This window comes from Eleutherodactylus coqui, chromosome 4, assembly GCF_035609145.1.
Source record: "Eleutherodactylus coqui strain aEleCoq1 chromosome 4, aEleCoq1.hap1, whole genome shotgun sequence".
Lineage (NCBI taxonomy): Eukaryota > Metazoa > Chordata > Amphibia > Anura > Eleutherodactylidae > Eleutherodactylus > Eleutherodactylus coqui.
The window spans coordinates 272,845,852-272,861,902 of NC_089840.1; the positions used below are offsets into that span (position 1 = coordinate 272,845,852).

A 16,051-nucleotide genomic window follows, 5' to 3' on the forward strand; every position below is an offset into this window, starting at 1 on the left:
TCCCGTCATATCATCTGGTATTAGGGGGGGTTGTCAGATTTCATGATAAAAAGAACTGAGCAATGTAGAGAAATTAAATAAAAGAAGCCTTCTGTATTCGATCTAATGCCGCCATTAAGATTCTGCTGGACTTTGTTTAATCGCCTGCAGTGATGACATCATGTTAACAACACGCGACCGCCGCAGCGGAAAACAGATGAAAGCGTAGCATTTAACTGACCCGTAGGCTTTAGTGGGTTAAACCTTGTCAAGCAAAGCATAGGTTTGACTACGTTTAGCCAGGAACAGGTTTCCATACATTTTGTTATGGGACTGAACAGCGCAGCCGACTGCCCTTGTGTGTCCAACAAAATAATCGCGTGGAAACATACTTATATTTTTAACATTGCGGTCATTGAAAAACATACAGAAACATTTGGCTGTGGGTTTCCACACACTTAACGTGTACGTGTTTTCAGATCAAATGCCTTGAAGGGTAAAAAAAAATGTTGAACTTTAAAACACTGTTAAAAAAAGGTTTTACTGTGAAAAACGTATACCGCGCATGGGATTTCAAAAGTATGAAGTATGAAGCTTAAAGCACATGAAGTTTTACACGTTTTTTCATGTATGTTTTCTGCATACAAGAATCATACGTGTAAGTGCCAGTGTGTAAAGGCCCTTAGTAAAACTTATTTTACTCACTTTCTCACCATTGCTCGATGTTTGTCTGAAACCAGACGGCTGCTTTAACCCCTTGAGTGGCGGGTTTCCTACCACCCTGTCGTGCCCACCAGGGCAGGTTTTTTAAAATGGTCTAATCATTAAATTTCAACTAATTTTGCAGTTGCGTCTCAAGAGCCATAACTTTTTCATTTTTCCATTGACACAGCCATAGAAGGGCTTGCTTTTTGCAGGACAAATTGTGATTTTTTAAACAGGGGGGGGGGGGGGAGGAAAAAAAGAAATGGGGAAAAAAGAAAAAAAGGGGCCATGTCATTAAGGGGTTAAATAATGTATTAACTTCCTTCTCTGGGCCATTACGACGCATGGATACCACATGTGTGATTGTATTTTTGATTTTTTACAAAGTAAACGGAGACAAGTGTTTTTATTATTTTTTTACTTTTTTTTTTTTTGTCCCTTTAGGGGACTTCCACAGGGACCCATCAGGACCCCCTGATCACATTCCGGGGGTCCGATGGTGACAGCCCTTTACATGCTGCAGTGACAGCCCTTTACATGCTGCAGTCACATAGACTGCAGCATGTAAAGGGTTAACACAGCATAGATCGGAGGTTTTCTCTGATCTCTGCTGTAAGAGCTAGTACCTAGCTGTCCTCTGACAGCTAACAACCAGCTCTCCCTGCCACAGAGACCATCGGCTTGCTTCTGACAAGCTGATGGTCTCAATGGCAACCTGTAAACAAACCAGTGCAGGAGATTGCCGGCAGATCGGCAATATCTTCTGCTGGTTTTTCAAAGCCCTTGCACTGCTCTGTGTGGGTCTGTGCAGGCAGAGCACACTGTCACAGCTTGTGGCATTGTGCTCTGTAGCTCCCATAGTGATACATAGCCCGGAAATCTTCCGGGCTATGTTGCTATGAGCAGTGGAGCTCGTCCCGGAAAATTTCCGGGCGTGCCACTCAAGGGGTTAAAGGGTGTTTTCCAATATAATTTTTATAAACTGCCACTGTCCCCGGTCCCCGCAGCTGCAGCACCGCACGCCCGTACCCCATCCGATGCTTTCTTTCACGCTGCAGCCAGTCACAGCCCTCAGCAGTCAACCGTTCCATTGCAGGATAAGGGTCCTTTTAGTCGAGCCGATTCTCATTTGAATGAGCGAGTGATGTCCCCGCTGACGCATTTGCACATCAGTTTAGACAGGCAAATGCTTCTTTGGCTTGTTCAAATGAGAATCGTTCAGAATCGTTCAGTCCCTGTATAAGCAAGCGAGGCGATGGTGCTTTTAATGCCTGCATAACATGAACAATGAACGAAATGTGAAAGATGCTCATTCATCGTTTAGTCGTTGGCTTGTGTTTAGACTAAATGATTTGACTTTTGCTCATTTGAATGATAATCGCTCCATCTGAAAGCTCCCTAACTCCGTAGGTTGCAAACAGACTCAGAGGGGTAGACAGGGAGGAAGCGCTCAGCATTGGGGACCTGGGAAGGGTTAGTATGGGCTATTGTTTTTTTTTACAATGACAGCTTAAAATCTATCCCTAAAAAAAACAATCTACGTAGAAGATGTCCATGTCTGCATGTAAGCGGGCCGGTAGAGTTGGACCTGTCCATGTCTGCATGTAAGAGGGCCGGTAGAGTAGGACCTGTCCATGTCTGCATGTAAGAGGGCCAGTAGAGTAGGACCTGTCCATGTCTGCATGTAAGCGGGCCGGTAGAGTAGGACCTGTCCATGTCTGCATGTAAGAGGGCCGGTAGAGCAGGACCTGTCCATGTCTACTTGTAAGCAGGCCGGTAGAGGAGGACCTGTCCATGTCTGCATGTAAGCAGGCCGGTAGAGGAGGACCTGTCCATGTCTGCATGTAAGCGGGCCGGTAGAGTAGCACCTGTCCATGTGTACTTGTAAGCTGGCCGGTAGAGTAGGACCTGTCCATGTCTGCATGTAAGCAGGCCGGTAGAGTAGGACCTGTCCACGTCTGCATGTAAGCAGGCTGGTAGAGTAGGACCTGTCTACGTCTGCATGTAAGCGGGCCGGTAGAGTAGGACCTGTCTATGTCTGCATGTAAGCGGGCCGGTAGAGTAGGACCTGTCCATGTCTACATGTAAGCGGGCCGATAGAGTAGGACCTGTCCATGACTGCATGTAAGCGCGCCAGTAGAGTAGGACCTGTCCATGACTGCATGTAAGCGCGCCGGTAGAGTAGGACCTGTCCATGACTGCATGTAAGCGCGCCAGTAGAGTAAGACCTGACCATGTCTGCGTGTAAGCGGGCCGGTAGAGTAGGACCTGTCCATGTCTGCATGTAAGTGCGCCGGTAGAGTAGGACCTTTCCATGTCTGCATGTAAGCGGGCCGGTAGAGGAGGAGCTGTGCATGTCTGCATGTAAGCTGGCTGGTAGAGTAGGACCTGTCCATGTCTGCATGTAAGTGGGCCGGTAGAGGAGAAGCTGTCCATGTCTGCATGTAAGCGCGCCGGTAGAGTAGGACCTGTCCATGTCTGCATGTAAGCGCGCCAGTAGAGTAAGACCTGACCATGTCTGCGTGTAAGCGGGCCGGTAGAGTAGGACCTGTCCATGTCTGCATGTAAGTGCGCCGGTAGAGTAGGACCTTTCCATGTCTGCATGTAAGCGGGCCGGTAGAGGAGGAGCTGTGCATGTCTGCATGTAAGCTGGCTGGTAGAGTAGGACCTGTCCATGTCTGCATGTAAGTGGGCCAGTAGAGGAGAAGCTGTCCATGTCTGCATGCAAGCAGGCCGATAGAGGAGGATGTGTCCATGTCTGCGTGTAAGCGGGCCAGTAGAGGAGGACCTTTCCATGTCTGCATGTAAACGGGCCGGTAGAGGAGGATCTATCCATGTCTGGAGGTAAGCGGGCCGATAGAGGAGGACTTATCCATGTCTGCCTGTTAGCGGGCCGGTAGAGTAGGACCTTTCCATGTCTGCATGTAAGCGGGCCGGTAGAGGAGAAGCTGTCCATGTCTGCATGTAAGCAGGCCGGTAGAGGAGGACGTGTCCATGTCTGCGTGTAAGCGGGCCGGTAGAGGAGGACCTTTCCATGTCTGCAAGTAAGTGGGCCGGTAGAGTAGGACCTTTCCATGTCTGCATGTAATTGTGCCGGTAGAGGAGAAGCTGTCCATGTCTGCATGTAAGTGGGCCGGTAGAGGAGGACGTGTCCATGTCTGCGTGTAAGTGGGCCGGTAAGTAGGACCTGTCCATATCTTTGTGTAAGTGGGCCGATGCCGTTATCATCACCTTTCTTTTTTCACTACTCCCCCCAGTTTCCCTACAGGCCTTCCTTAGATTCAACTCCCAGTACTTTAGAAGTGCCGCGGGGACGGTTCCCACCACTCACTGTTAATGGGGGAAATCAGATTTGATTGACAGAGACTGGTGGAAACTTCACTATCAATCAAATCGGATTTCCCTCACGAACAGTGAGTGCCGACACCATACACTTGGTATATTCAATACTTCATATAGCCTGTATGGGGGCAACAGAGGCGAGTAGAGATACAACAACTTTTACAAATATAATAATGATGGAATGTGACGTCATCCCCAGAATCTCTCACCTCTCCTGTAAGCCGGAAGAGTATCTCTAGGGTGAGGGTGAATATACTCTCCGCCATCTTGTCCCTCTTCCTCTCCATCCTTGTCGGGTCAATCAGGAATATTATCTGATATAGAAGATATCAGCCGAGGATCCTGAATGGAGAGAAGACGAGACCATGTAACATCATACAAACCCCCTGGAATAATACAGTTACTGGAGATAATAAGGGGAAATGTATGAGGAGATATCAAAGGGGTTTTCCAGGCAAATACTATTCAGTAATCATCATCAGCTGATCGTCCAGCCTGCAATAAATGCAGTGGTGACGGGCATCCCCCCCTACTCCAGTGACAGCGGGCTGGACAATCAGCTGATTGCGAGGGATACCGAGTGGTGGATCCTCGGCAATCAACTATTCATGCCCAATCCTCAGGAGAGGTCATCAACTGTATTTGCTCGGAAAACCCGTTTAGAGTATGTTCACACATAGAGGAAGAAGTCTCCAGATTGTTTTCCTCAGCTCGCCGCACCACCTGTGCTAGCAACCCTCTTCCCTCACACCTCCTCCGGTCCCTCCCCCCAGTGGTCATCTCCCATCTCAAGACTATATTCAACCTTTCTCTGACCTCTAATATTTTCCCCTCCTCATTCAAACATGCTATTATATCCCCACTGCTAACGAAACCGACTCTTGACTCGACCAATGCTGCCAACTACCGACCCTACTGATCCTTCCTGATCGCTCCGCAGCATTTGACACTGTTTATCATGATTTCCTCCTCAGCATGCTTCGGTCTGAAGGACACTGCTCTCTCCTGGTTCTCCTCTGAACGCTCATTCAGCATATCCTTTGCTGGCTCTACCTCCCCTCCTCCTCCTCTTGCTGTTGGGGTCCCTCAGGGCTCAGTATTATCAATCTACACAGCCCCTATTGTACAAACCTTAAGATTTGGCTATCTCTACGCTAACGACACCCAGTTATACACCTCCTCCCGTGACATTACAGCACCGTTCCTCCAGAACGCCACTGACTGTCTGTCCGCTGTCTCTAACACTATGTCCTCTCTCTACCTAAAACTAAACCTCTCAAAAACTGACCTACAGTTGTGTCCACCCTCCACTAACCGACCTCATCCTGACATCTCCATCTCAGTGTGTGGCGCCACCATAACTCCTAGACAACAAGTCCGCTGCCTTACGGTCATATTTGACTCTGATCTCTCCTTCACCGCCTACATCCAATCTCTGGCCCGAACATGTCAGCTGCACCTCAAGAACATCGCAAGAATCCGCTCTTTTCTCTCTGTGGACACGCTAAAAACGCTCACTGTTGCCTTCATCCACTCTTGGCTCGATTATTGCAACTCGTTGCTGATCGGCCTCCACTGCACCAGACTCTTCTTTCTCCAGTCCATCCTGAATGCATCATCCAGGCTCACCTTCCTGTCCAGCCGCTATTCGGACGCCTCTGCCCTGTGCCAGTATAGAATTCAATTTAAACTCACTACCTTCATCTATAAAGCTTTCCACAGCACCGCGCCGCGCTACATTGCATCCCTCATATCAATTCATCACCCAGCCTGCGCCCTCTGCTCCGCTAACAAAATCAGACCGAGTGCCCCTTTAAATCAAACCTCTCATTCCTGCCTCCAAGACTTCTCCAGAGCAGCACCAGTCCTCTGGAACGCACTACCCTAAAACTATCCAGGCAATCCATGACTCACAAAACTTCAGGCGTGCTCTAAAAAAGCACCTCTTCAGGGAGGCATACCATATCCGCTAAACCAAACCCCTCTGTACTCTGCCTGATAACATGCAAGAAGCTACTGACTGCAATCTCTGCTGGCCGCAATCAACTGCCCTCTGCAGGCATACCAGTTTGGCCACCATACGGCTCATTTTGACCATTGTCTGTATATAGCATCCCTCACTCTCCACCTCGCCATACCTGCACATCTCCAGCCCCTTTACCTTTTGTATCACCCCATTATCTGTAGCATGTAAGCTTGTTGGAGCCCATCACCTATTAAGGATCCGCGACTTGCACTTCTGGAGACCGCTGATTGATGACCCTTCTACACGGCGATCAGCGAGGATCTGAACGATATCATTCGGTGTGAATACCGGCATGACGGAACAATAAGTGATACATTCATTCATCGTTCAGCTCGTGATGTATGAAGCCTGAAGGACGGAGCGGCCGTGTAAACAGGCAGTCATCATGTATGAACGGCGGCCTGTTTACTGTGAATGGAGGCGGCCGGAACAATCCCAGCATCTGAGACCGGTGAGCCGTCCGTGTAAACCCTGTTAGATAGAAGGTAGGGATAAGGTGGCCGTTGCCGCGGCGTTGGGGACCTTCAGGGATCACGTCTCTGCTCTGGTTTTGGAGAAGAGAAAATGATATAAAATGGAAAAAACACATCTTTTTTTTTTTAAAGCAGAAAGAAAACTGAACCGACCTCCATTCACTTCCATTCAATCAGGTTTCCATTTTTTAAAACGAAAATAAAATTCTTCAAACTGCGCTATTTTGCAGTCCATAGAAACTCAAACCTGGCGGCATGGAAGCGAACTGAAGTCTTTCTGTTTGCTTTCCGTTTTTTTGAAACTACATGGAAATCAGTGAGAAGAATGTGATCCATTTCTTTCACTTTTATTTAATTATCTCTCCTCCAAAAACAGAGCAGAGAGATGAGAACCGTGAACGCCCCCCAACGCCGCGGCGACAGCAGCCTGAGGGGTCTGAGCGCCAGTAAGAGAGCGGCTACTAACAACGTTTATGAAAGGGTTAATGATTAGAGATGAGCGAACGTACTCGGTAAGGCCGATTTCGCAATCGAGCACCGCGATTTTCGAGTATTTCACTACTCGGGTGAAAAGATTCTGGGATCGCCGGGGGGCGGGGCGTGGCAGGGGGTAGCAGCGGGGAACAGGGGGGAGCCCTCTCTCCCCTTCTTCCCCCCACTCCCCTCTGCAACCCCCCCGCGCCCCCCGAATCTTTTCAGCCGAGTAGTGAAGTACTCGAAAATCGCGGTGCTCGATTGTGAAATCGGCCTTACCGAGTACGTTCGCTCATCTCTATTAATGATCCCCCTAGTGCTGGAGACCCCACATACCTCCACCTGCAGCCAGACAGGAACCGCGTGGTGGTTCTGTGCTTACAGGACCTGTGATGATGTCACCGTCATGTGATCAGTGTGTGGGAGGAGACAAGGGGTCACATGACCAGGTCTCTCCGCTCAGTGGATGCAGGACTCTGCTGTGTGAGGATGTATTCAGAGAGTGGATGGAGCAGAGCCGAGCGTGTGCGAGACGGAGGAGCGGAGCCGAGCGAGTGTGAGACGGAGGAGCGGAGCCGAGTGCGCGTGAGACGGAGGAGCGGAGCCGAGTGCGCGTGAGACGGAGGAGCGGAGCCGAGTGCGCGTGAGACGGAGGAGCGGAGCCGAGTGCGCGTGAGACGGAGGAGCGGAGCCGAGTGCGCGTGAGACGGAGGAGCGGAGCCGAGTGCGCGTGAGACGGAGGAGTGGAACCGAGGGTGTGTGAGACGGAGAAGCGGAGTCGAGCGTGTGTGAGACGGAGAAGCGGAGTCGAGCGTGTGTGAGACGGAGAAGCGGAGCCGAGCGTGTGCGAGTCGCAGGAGCGGAACCGAGCGCGTGCGAGTCGGAGAAGCCGAGCGCGTGCGAGACGGAGGAGCGGAGCCGAGTGCGCGCGAGACGGAGGAGCGGAGCCGAGTGCGCGTGAGACGGAGGAGCGGAACCGAGGGTGTGTGAGACGGAGAAGCGGAGTCGAGCGTGTGTGAGACGGAGAAGCGGAGCCGAGCGTGTGCGAGTCGCAGGAGCGGAACCGAGCGCGTGCGAGTCGGAGAAGTCGAGACGAGCGCGTGCGAGACGGAGGAGCCGAGCGCGTGCGAGACGGAGAAGCCGAGCGCGTGCGAGACGAAGGAGCCGAGCGTGTGTGAGACGGGGGAGGGGAGCCGAGCGTGTGTGAGACGGAGGAGCTAAGCTGAGTGTGTGTGAGACGAAGGAGCCGAGCGTGTGCGATACGGGGAGCGGAGCCGAGGGCGTGCGAGTCGGGGGAGCGGAGCCGAGGGCGTGCGAGTCGGGGGAGCGGAGCCGAGGGCGTGCGAGTCGGGGGAGCGGAGCCGAGGGCGTGCGAGTCGGGGGAGCGGAGCCGAGGGCGTGCGGGTCGGGGGAGCGGAGCCGAGGGCGTGCGGGTCGGGGGAGCGCAGCCGAGCGCGTGCGGGTCGGTGGAGCGCAGCCGAGCGCGTGCGGGTCGGTGGAGCGCAGCCGAGCGCGTGCGAGTCGGTGGAGCGCAGCCGAGCGCGTGCGAGACGGAGGAGCCGAGCGCGTGCGAGATGAAGAAGCCGAGCGTGTATATAAGAAGAGGTACAGCGAGAAATGACTTTCCGCACAGAGAACGGTTTGTAAAGCCCCAGAATCCTCCTGGATGGTGGGATAGAAGTTTTGCTGTGAACAGGAGATGCTGGTTGTGGGGGATTCCCTATAGAGGAACAGAGGCCGCTGTCTGCAGATCTGACATGACGCCATGAGAGGTGAGCTGTCTGCCAGGAGCACAAATCACAGATGTGTCTGATAGGCTAACAAGACCCCTCAGTCCTACAGAACATCGCCCATTCCTGCTAATACATGGAGGACCTCCCAACTATCTGCAGAGACTGTGAAGACCTCAGCAGGCAGGTGAAGAAACTGGGAGCCCAGATGGTCTTCTCATCCATCCTCCCAGTGGAGGGCCAGGGAATAAGGAGATGGAACAGGATTCTAGAGGGGAACAGCTGGTTACATAAATGGCGCCGTCTGCAAAGATTTGGATTTTTAGACCATGGAGTGAATTACCTCTATGATGGGCTCATTGCTAGAGACGGGTTGTACCTTACAAAGACAGGTAACCATAGATTCGGCAGGCACCTTGCTGCACTCATCAGGAGAGCTGTAAACTACAACAATATGGGAAGGGAAGTGAAAGGCCAGGTAAGAATATACAACTAACACGATGTATCATCAGGAGGATGAGTTTTGTATTTTGCACACCCCCTCCCCCCCCCCCCCCCATATACATAAATGGGTAACAAATTATTATTTTTATAAACAGACAACATCTTGAACAAAAGTAATGTTTATTTATACTGTGTATTTTTTTTCTCGATTTACAATTGTACTGCACACCACTTTCCCAAATTAGTCCCCATATTTAGTCTCCCATCATGCTCTTATTATACGATCCTTGGTATTGACGTTTAAAGGCCATAATATCTTGGAAGTGTTCGTCCTGCTTCCTCTGAGGATTCTCCCATGTTCCTCTTGAAGTGATCCAAGTGAGCATCAAGGATATCGAGTTTTAGAGACATCCTGCAGCCGATCTTGCTATAGTTTTTAACCAGAGTTTCAACCAGCTTCACATAGTTGTGGGCCTTGAGATTCCCAAGGAAACCTTTAACTACTGCCACAAAGCAGTTCCAAGCTGCATTTTCCTTTTTGGCCAGCTTCTTTGGGAATTCAGTGCACTTGATGAGCTTTTTTACCTGTGGTCCAATGAAAACACCGCCTTGATTTTGGCCTCAGAGAGCCTTGGAAAGAGGTCTTCTAGGTGTTTGAAGGCTGCTGAGTCAGTGTCGAGAGGTTTGCTAAACTGTTTCATAAGCCCCAATTTGATGTGTAGTGGTGGCATCAGCACCTTTGTAGTGTCCACCAGTGGCTCCCACTTGATGTGTCCCTTTTCTGTCCAACTAAATACTCCATTAACAGTGGCCAGTCCCGTTTATGGTTGAGAATCAGTGTGCCTACTGTCCCAAAGGCAAATTTAGCAGGGGAACTTTATAAAACCACCTTGGAGACCCATCAGGAATGCCAGTATTTTAAAATCTCCTATGACCTCCCACCGGTGCTCATCATACCTTAGTCAATGCAGTAAAATCTTCACGTTTTCATAGTCCTCTATGAGATGCACTGAGTGCGCCAGGGGAAGAGAAGGTAACGTGTTCCCATTATGAAGCAGGACAGCCTTGTGTCTCTTGCACGAACTGTCAATGAAAAGGCGCCACTCATTCGCACTGTATGTAATGCCGATTGCATCAAAAAGACCTCTCACACCGTGGCAGAAACAGAGTCCATCTTGACTGGTGAAGAAACTTGTAAAAACGTGGTGGCGCTTCCTCTGGTCTGTTACATGTACACTTTCGTCCAAAAGGTTCCACTGCTTGAGTCTGGAGATCAACAGCTCAGCATTAGATTTTGTGAGTCCAAGATTTCTAATCAAATCATTCAGGTCATGTTGATTCGGGAAATATGGCCGCAGCAGTGTCGGTGAAATCAGCATCTCATTTCCTTCGCTACCTGTTTCGTTACTTTCATAGGATCTTAACTGTCTTTTTGCTGCTGGTGGAGTCGGCACTTGGAACTCTGAGCTGTGTGGCACTTGGGCGATTGATGGAGGAATTTCTGGATACACCACTAGTTGTGCATTTTTACCAGATCAGCGTTTTCAAGGGTCCACCATGCAGAAGTAACAGTTGCTTGTGTGGTCAGTAGGTTCCCTCCAAATTCGTGGAATTGCAAACCTCATGGCCCTTTTCTCTCCTTTGTACCATCCTGCAGGAGAACAAAATGAAATCAATGTAAAACTAAGACAACAACTACCTTAATTTTACTTTACCTTCTAGAGTTCTTTTGCAGTTCTTGCAGGTGAAATGAGGTGCCCTGGTTTTACCCTGATCACCAACTGGCATTCCAAAATATGCCTTGTAGGCCTCACACATTCTCTGTGATGCTTGTACAGAAGACTTTTTCGCTCTTGTCTTGAGAAATTCACCACAGACATAGCAAAATGAGTCTGCTGGATGTTTGCAGCTTCTTGACGTCATTCTATTTACCTAGCTAAAGTATATACAGTATGTATCACAGCATGCAAGTGTATAACATAATCTCATACATGTAATGTGCAAATTCCACATATGAATGTCCTGTCCACAAAAGCAAACGTTTTACAGTATAATTGCCATTTTCTGTACTTTCTAGACGTAGGGAAACAGGAAAACACAATTTATGCCCAAGGAGAGAAAAAAAGTTAAAATTTGTTGCATAGTGTAATGAATACAACTGAGAACCTTACTATTAGAAGTGAAAAAAAGAACAAAGAACTAAAATTCAGAAGGAAAGTAGAGGAGCAAGAGACACCGATCACAAACTAAAATGTTTCTACACAAATGCGCAGAGCATGGGAAACACACATCTCTTCCACAATGCAGGTCTCAGTGCAGGTTATCTGATCGCACTACTTTCTACCCATTCAAGGGTCTACCGATACCTGCAGCCTTTCTGTTGGCTCCATCATCACCCTTGTGCTCTTCATTCAGGCAATGAACTATGACTCTCATCATTCCTCACTGCAGTCTGCCATATCCATTCTGTAGAACATGTCCTTCATTAATCGTGCTCCAAAATGCCGTCCCACTGATGGCTTTACTGTCCATGTTGGATGCCATTGCCAGGCCTACAAAGATGCTATATACTGATATAGCCAAGTTTAACTACATCATAACACAAGAAAACCCATCGTAAAGCCATTGGAAGGGTTAACAAACTGCAACACAGAAAGTCAGCTTACTGTGATAAGAGTCAAGTTATATGTGGCTGCATCTGTACCTGCTGTAAAGATCAAGCAATGCCTTGTCCATGTTTGGCTTTACCAGTCCGGATCGCTGAATTTCCTTTCCCAAAAAAATACCCAAGATTAAAGAAGAATGGCTGTTATAGTTTAGAAACAGTGCCCCACCTGTCCATGGGTTATTTCTGGTACTGCAGCACAGTTACATCGAAGTGAATTGGGCTAGGCCATAATACCGCACAAAACCTGTTGACGGCTGTGGAGCAGTTTCTGGAAGAATATATCCATGTATCTCTAACCCTGGACAACCTTCTCAAGTATAAAATGTATGCATCAATTTATGTAAATAAATGGAACATTGGTAGAACTCTCGGAGTGCATCATCACCGGAAGCTCTAACACCTCAAATGATCCAAAAGTAAGTGATCCCATAATCCTGAGGAAACCAAACAATTTCAAATGTGCATTGAAACCCTTGATGTAAGGTCACAAAATCATTTGCAAAACCTTTCCAATTTGTACTACAACCGCGCTTCAGCGTGTTTTTGGCCGCAGTGCAGCCATGTCTTGGCAACTCGATAGGAAGAAGAAATCCAAACCGAAAGAATCTTGTTGGTGTAGTGCTGAGAGTATAGGACACGTCCCAAGTAATGCTGCCAGTCCTGCTCATTACCAAAGAGGGAAATACTCTAAAGGGGTTTCCTGGAAAATGCTATTGCTGACCGATCCTCAGGACAAGTCATTAATAGTTGATCGGCTGGGGTCCATCACTCAGGACCCCGGCTGATCTGGTGCCCCCTGTCAGCACTGCAGTACACAGAGGCCAGAACAGAATCTGCTCATCTGACCCCGGTGTAGTGGCCAACGCTTGTAACTTAAAGGGGTTGTCCCGCGCCGAAACGGGTTTTTTTTTTTTTCAACCCCCCCCCCCCCGTTCGGCGCGAGACAACCCCGATGCAGGGAAGTAAAGAAAGTTTACCGGAGCGCTTACCTTAATCCCCGCGCTCCGGTGACTTCAATACTTACCGCTGAAGATGGCCGCCGGGATCCTCTGTCTCCGTGGACCGCAGCTCTTCTGTGCGGTCCATTGCCGATTCCAGCCTCCTGATTGGCTGGAATCGGCACGTGACGGGGCGGAGCTACACGGAGCCGCTCTCTGGCACGAGCGGCTCCATAGAAGACTGCAGAAGACCCGGACTGCGCAAGCGCGGCTAATTTGGCCATCGGAGGGCGAAAATTAGTCGGCTCCATGGGAACGAGGACGCTAGCAACGGAGCAGGTAAGTAAAAAACTTTTTATAACTTCTGTATGGCTCATAATTAATGCACAATGTATATTACAAAGTGCATTATTATGGCCATACAGAAGTGTATAGACCCACTTGCTGCCGCGGGACAACCCCTTTAATACCTCAAAATTACCAAAAAATGCCTCAAGATTGTTAAAAGTTGCTATCCATACTGGTAGAAAACCGGCCAATGCTCATAGAGGACACTTTACTGGTCATAGTTGGACAGCAGTTCGAAAAATGATATAATGTGTTGCAAAGCCATGATGACAGGTTGCAACGTATCAGTGAGTTGCACCATTCATACAATGCTTTTCTGTCATAGTGAGGATGGTTATTCACCAGTGTGACCCTAAAACAAAGTTGCTCCTTAAAAAAAACTCCTTCATGAAATTATGAAGGCCGGTATGATCCATGGGCCTTGTGGTAATGTATACACCAATGCACCCTGTGTGAGTGAAGGTCGCTGCAGCAAAAAGTATCCTCAACCCATCATGAAAGAAACTCAAACAGGAGACAACAGATACCCCACAGGACTGGGGAAGAGCTCCGAAGGATGGTGGTATCAGCATTGAAATCAGTGATGTAACCTGGATCTCCGCAGGGTGGGGGCTTATAATCCTGTTCTTTCCCGTACATTTGCTGCCCATATTAACAGAGTATTGCAGTTCTGTAAAATCTATTAATTACATATATTAATATGTTAATAAAAGCAGCGATCAGGCTTCATTTGGGCTTGTACATGATAGTGATGAGATCAAATTATCTGACCGTGGTCGATACATTAGCAGTTCTGAGGCCATACGGAGAATTCTAGTGTTTCCCATACATGAAAGGTTTCAATCAGTCGTTCATCTTGCTCTGCATTTGGAAAATGGACAGTGTATTTATTTTAACCCCTTAACGACCAGCCCATAGTGTTTTTACGTCCTCCCGAAGTGGGCTTTATTCTCTAAGGACGTAAAAACGTGTCCTGCAGAGAATAAAGCCCCTCGGGCTCTGGACGTGACAGCTCCATGCTGTCGGTGCCCACAGGTAGCTGACAGCATGGAGCTATCATCCCGGGCTGTACGGACCCCCAGTCCTCCCCCGGGGTTTTGCGATCGGCGCTATCCAATGGATAGCGCCGATCGCAAAAGAGTAAATAAAAGTACAAAAAAAGTTAAAGATTCCGCTGCCCTGATGGATCGGATCCAGGGCAGCTGAAATTACTCACCCGGGTCCGGCCCGCTGCTCCCTGCTCTCCTGCCGCTCCGGGCCCCGAGGCCGGTCTTCTGCGCATGCGCGCCAGGCGGCATTACGTCAGCCGCATGCGCAGAAGGCCCGGCGGCGCGGGAGATTTAAAATCTCCTGGCTCCCGGCTCCTGTAGGTAGCCGGGAGGCAGGAGATGTCAGCGGGGACCGCGATCGTCGTTATCCAATGGATAACGGCGATCGCGGAAAAGTGCCACAAAGTTTAAAATAAGTAAAGTTTCACCTCCCCTCATGGATCGGATCCATGACGGGAGGTGAAAATACTCACCTCAGGTCCGCCGATGTCCCTGGTGTTTTGGGACCCGAAGTCCCCCTCTGCGCATGCGCGCCCGATGATTGACATCGGGCGCGTGCACAGAGGGGCTCGAGCTCTGGGAAATTCAAAATCCCTCTGCTCCTGGCTGCCATGTGTAGCCTGGAGCAGAGGGATGTCACCCAGCATGTTATCCAATGAATGACAGTGATCATGTAAAGTAAAAAAAAATGTAAAAAAGTAAAAAAAAAAAAAAAAAAGTAAGAAAAAGTTTTAAAAAGTTGAAAAGCCAAGCCAAGAGCCTGGAGATTTCACGGGGGGCCGCGGTGAGCGGTTCCTGGTCACGTGTTCGCCATTATCCAATAATGGCGATCACGTAAAAGTAAAAAAAAAAAAGTTGAAGTTTCATCTCCCCTCACTGATGCGATCGGTGAGAGGAGATTAAACTTTTTACCGGAGGCCTCCGTATTTGCACCCCGACGCGATCCTCCTCCGTGAACCTTCCTGAATTCTGCACATGCGATTGCCGGCAAAAAGCCGAACACATGCGCAGGAGTCGGGGAGCCCAGGAAATTTAAAATCTCCTTACTCCCAGCGACCAATGGTCGCCGAGAGCCTGGAGCAGTGACGAGTGGCCTCGTTGAGCGGTCGCCGGTCACGTAATAAAAAAGTAGCGCTCTAACATAGGTCGGTCTCACATGACCGGATAGGAATTACGGATTCCGCATGCGTCTGATCCGCGGTATTACACAGATCAATCGCATTGGATTACACAATTCCGCTCACATTAGCGGGTTGGAATTGTGTAATCCACTCGCAGAAAAGAGAACGCAGCAGGTTCTATTTTACTGCGGCTATCCGCAACATGGAGCCCATTGTGCTCCGTGGTCGCGGATATACCCGCTGCCCATACGCAACTACGTTGTATACGGGCTGCGGGTACTCGCGTCATCGCTAAGCAACGGTGCGGGAAATACAAACAAAAAAAAGGTGTACTGTGCATGACCGCCTGTGTGAGTAGGCAGTTATGCGCAGTACATTACGCGGCCGTACGCAGGGTCACAGCTGGGCTCACAGATGAGATCCGCTGCGGGCCTCCGCAAGCGGATTCCGCCTACGGCTGCGTGAGCCCGGCGTTATTCAGACCGCTACCTGTAATATGTAATTTACAAGAAGCCCCGGGAACGCTTGCCTTCATGCAGTTCCAGGAGCAGCTTGTTGAGCGCATTCTGTGTGAGACCGCCGCACCTCCGCAAGCTTACGGAGACTCACAGAGCGCCACTTTTTACACCCCATACCCGCCACTGAGGTCAAGAAATGACCCCCAAAAGCATGAGAGGAGGGGGGATACCGGTTTTATGGCCCCATGGGCCCATTCCAACCAGCCTCCGTAATTACCCATGTCTTCGGAAATACC

At 49.5% G+C, this 16,051-nt stretch overlaps 1 protein-coding gene across 4 annotated transcripts in view; it reads right to left on the minus strand.

Annotated features, from left to right (window-relative positions):
* Positions 1-16,051, minus strand: part of LOC136624332 (oocyte zinc finger protein XlCOF6-like) — a 459,204-nt gene that overhangs the window by 394,240 nt on the left and 48,913 nt on the right. The window contains exon 1 of one of the 4 annotated variants that reach the window (XM_066598265.1): positions 4,236-7,136. The exons of the other annotated variants lie outside the window; for them this stretch is intronic. Within the exon in view, the coding sequence (XP_066454362.1) occupies positions 4,236-4,313 (78 nt within the window). The 5' untranslated portion in view covers positions 4,314-7,136. Of the gene's footprint in view, positions 1-4,235; positions 7,137-16,051 lie in introns of those variants that run through there. 4 annotated transcript variants of the gene reach the window in all.